This window comes from Bison bison, unplaced genomic scaffold (assembly GCF_000754665.1).
Source record: "Bison bison bison isolate TAMUID 2011002044 unplaced genomic scaffold, Bison_UMD1.0 scf7180017864472, whole genome shotgun sequence".
Classification (NCBI taxonomy): Eukaryota; Metazoa; Chordata; class Mammalia; order Artiodactyla; family Bovidae; genus Bison; species Bison bison.
The window spans coordinates 3,184,895-3,188,798 of record NW_011495033.1 but is presented as its reverse complement, the minus strand read 5'-3'; the positions used below and the strand labels follow the sequence as shown (position 1 = coordinate 3,188,798).

The 3,904-nt window shown below is 58.9% G+C and overlaps 1 protein-coding gene across 1 annotated transcript in view; it reads left to right on the top strand.

The window, feature by feature from the left end:
- Positions 1–3,779: 3,779 nt before the first annotated feature.
- The window catches only part of ANKRD13B (ankyrin repeat domain 13B), an 11,682-nt gene continuing 11,557 nt past the window's right edge, over positions 3,780–3,904 (top strand). The window contains exon 1 of the mRNA XM_010861680.1: positions 3,780–3,853. Coding sequence (XP_010859982.1) covers positions 3,780–3,853 — 74 coding nt within the window. The remainder of the gene's footprint in view (positions 3,854–3,904) is intronic.

Genomic DNA, 3,904 nt, shown 5'->3' with positions numbered 1-3,904 from the left:
GTGAGGGCTGCGGGGAGGGGCTGCCGGCTCCATCTGAGCTCCACGCGGTGGGAGAGTCCGCCCCACTCAGCCCGGCAGCGACACCTCCCGCGTGAGTGTGTGGAGGTGGCCTGCGTAGGCAGGGGGTCACAGGTCAAGGATCGGAGACTAGGCCGGGACCCTCCCAGGCGTGCCTGCCCCACCCAGTGCCCTCTACCCTCTCCACGAGCGCTTATCTGTTTGCTCACACTGGGCTGAGCCCCTGAACCCCGCGGACCCCAGCGCCTGCTCAGGAATGGGGAGTGAAGAGAGAGCGCCTCTGGGGTGAAGCCCTGGAGGGCCTTGTCCAGGTGCTGAAATGCGCTCTCCTGCCCTCTGATGCTGGGCCCGGCTTCTAGGTGCTGAGGAAGGCAGGGCCCCACTGGCCCCCGACAGGATTTGAGGTTTTGTACACACAGCGGCTCCCTGGTTCTCTAGTCATTGAGAATGGGTGGGTCAGCCAGCCTTGGCTGGGCGGTGGCCTCCAAGAAGATATGATCAGGGATGGAGTCTCCTCTGCATTCTTCAGGACAGAGGCAGGCAGGCACGGGTCACAGGTAGTTTCCAACTCTGCCCTTGGGCCCAGGTCACAGGCAGGCTCTCCTGGCAGAAACGACTTGCCCTCCAGGGTGGGGAGGCAGGAGCCAGAGCTGGGCCCCCCTGGCCCTGGTGTATCTCCATTGAGGCCTGCAGACTTGGCCTGGATCTGCGATCCTGGGGCCATGGACTTGGAGTGGTTTCCTCAGGCGCTGCCCCCTTGGGGAATATGCCTTTTGAGGGCCACTTCCTGAGTCACAGGAAGTTCAGTTTGAGGAGCTGTCTGCTTCCCAAGGGAAGAGTGAGGTGGAGAGCAGGACATCACCAGGCCAGCGAGGTGAGGGTCGGAGCCCGTCTTCAAGTCCACCACCGGGCCCTCAGAGCAGCACCACATCCAGCTGTACATGGCAGGCGCAGAAAATGGTGGGGTGACCTGAGCCTTCACCTCTGGTTGGGGTGTCCACTTCCATTCTACCTCCATTTCCATAAGGATGCTTCAGGTTGCTCCTTGGATCCTGTCTCTGTTTATCCATTATAAAGGAAGTGGTTTGCTGCCACTGGTAAAGGAAGCAAGGTCAGAGTGGTAGCTCCTGGAGACGAAGATGAACAAACCAGGCACAGCCCACGCCCTCCCAGAGACCCCATTGTGCTGATGCAAATGTGAGCAGGGAAGCAGTGTGAAGTGCAGGGTGCTAAGTCAGTTCAGCCTCTTCTGGCTTGTCTCTGCTTGTCCTCCCCTGAGGGCAAGAGAAGACATCCCTGAGGGAGGTTGCAGCTGGAGGGATTTAAGTATGACCTGAGAGGAACTTCCCAGTGGGATGGTTGATGATTGGCTGAAGAACTGTTAGGCAGAAGGCTAGTGGCTGAATGTCCAGAACACCTTGATCATGCTCCCTTGCCCAAGTGGAGGGTGCTCTTTTCCTTGCAGAGACTGGAGAGAGGCAGAATGCCCTAGAAGAAAAGGCCATTTCACCCAGGCCTTTTTGATTGATAGTCCTTGGGTCAGCAGTCCTCTTGCTGGGGTGGGGTTGGAGAGGGGCGCCAGAGCCTGCGGCAGGTGGGGCTCCTTCGGACCACTGAGTGTGGTCCCCTCAGGCTTCCGCAGAAACCAGGTGCACCCCAACCCCACCCACTCATCCCCTTTCCCTGGTGAATTTGTGTCTTCCTGAAATGTACACTGCCTGCCCTGATCCCAGCCCAGGGGGATACAGGGCACTGGTTGAGGATAAACCCTTCTTCAACCACAAAGGAGCCAGATCAGTCCTCTCCTTTGCACCAGGGTGCCAAGAAGGGAATGCCAGTCAGTCTGGGTGGGAGAGCCCCCAGGCGGAGTTTCGACTCCAGGACTGACCTGGGCGGAATCCTTGCATCCAGATGTGCATTGCTCAGTTCTCCAGGCCTCAGACTCCCTGGGAGAGCTAAGGATGCCCCCTCCCCAGGCATTTCCTGCAGGTGAGGGGTCTGGGGGGGCCACCTAACATCCTAATGAAACCCGGTCAACCCCAGGCATCTCATCTGGGGGTCCCTGATCTCTGGTCCTCTTAGCACCCACTGTCACAGAAAACAGCCAGGCTTTCCTCAAACACACAGCAGCTGGGTTTCCCTGGTCTTCATTTGGCATAGCGGCCTCCTCTTCACTCCAAGAAAGCCCCGCAGAGGCCCTCCCGTGGGCAGGCTTGGCAGTGCTGGCCAAGGAGGAGGGGGATGGCACGGCAGCCTTCTGAGCAAGTTCACAGGGGCTGGCTGCAGGGTATGGTGGGGAGAGGGGGGTGGTCAGCGGAGGTTTTTTGAAGGGAAGTGTCCATGATCACCCCTAGCCGATGCCCAGCAATACAACGGTTGCTGGGTGCCCTGCTTTCTGCCATGCACCTGCTCTGCCAGGTTGGGAGGGGGCAGGAGGTTGTAGGGTAATGGATGTGCCAGTTCTCCCTTAGCTGGCATGAGGCCTGGGGTCCAGACAACTGGGCATGGCCTTGGTTCTGGAGCTGCGAGTCCCTGGGGTTCCCTGGGGGTAGGTGGTGGAGGTTAGATGGGAATAGCTCCCTGTGGGAGGGCCAAGGAGAGCAAGGTTCTTCTTGCTCTCTGGAGGGGACTGGACGATGGTCCTAGGGGAACATTTTCTTCTGGAGGCTGCCTCCATAATAGTCCTCCTTCCTGATTTCCCCAGGTCATCTCTCTGACCTGACACCCCAGTGAGATGGGATTGTGGGGCCCGTGGATGCTCAGACAGAGGCTGTCCCACCCAAGGTACCTGTTGTGACCAGGAGCACCTGTGATTGCGTCTCCTGGCAAAGTAGGCAGTCCCCGGTATAGGCTGTCACCACAGCTGATGAGCTGGGAAGCTCGGGAGAGGGAGCCACAAACCCTCAAAACCAAAAATCAATGTGTCTGGGATGAAGGGGAGGGGCTGCGTGGGGCAGAATGGAGGGGGACTCAGCAGGTGCCACCCCCACGGGCCCAGCTCCACTGTCCATGGGGGAAACACCCTGCCTCGCTCCCCCTTGAGAGAGCTCAGGTCCGCCTGGTGGGAAAGCAGAGAAGCGGTGGTGGCCACACCAGACTCGGGCTGTCCTCCCTAGGGTGGGGGTGAAGCAGGGTAGGGAAAGGAGCCTGTCTACTCCTCCATCCAGCACCTGCGTTTACTCTATACATTTGGTGTGTTCTTATAAGATTTCACCTAACAAAAGGACTTGCTAATGCTAAACAACTTTGAAAAATACTCTGCGAGTGCACGTGGGTTCAAGGAGTGTGCATGTGCAAATGTGCTGGCATCTATGTGTGTTACACATGAGTAGAGGCCTGCAGGCTGGAGGGCAGCTGGACACATGCCCTTGTACATGCGGGTGCACATGTACTGTGCCTGTGGATGCAGGAGCACGTGTGTGTGTGTAGTGTGTGTGTGTATGCAGACAGGGGCCTGAGTGGAAACAGGGAGACTCTGTGCCCAGGGAGCCCCAGCTCCTAAGCTCGAAAGTCTCTGCTTGGGCCCCCAGCTGAGGCTGGCTGGGGTGCAGAGCTTCTGTCCTCTTGGCGGGGAGGGCTGGGGGTTGGGTTTCATGGGAAACCTTTTCATTCCAGCAATTAAATAGCAGCAGGCCTTTGCCGAGAAAATTAATGAATTCTCCCACCTGGGCCCTCGGCAAGGTGCCGCTTCCACCAAGGGCTCAGCTTTGAATGGGTGCAGGGGATCTTCTTTGGAGCCTGGCTGACAGTACACAGGGCTCATGGTGGCCCTGGAAAACACCGGGGCCCTGGGGACCCTGGGGAGTGCTGCCAGGAGAGCTCCGGAGGAGCGGAGGTAGGGCGGGCACCCCTTCCTGGCCGTCACCGGCCTCTGCAGTCTGGAGCC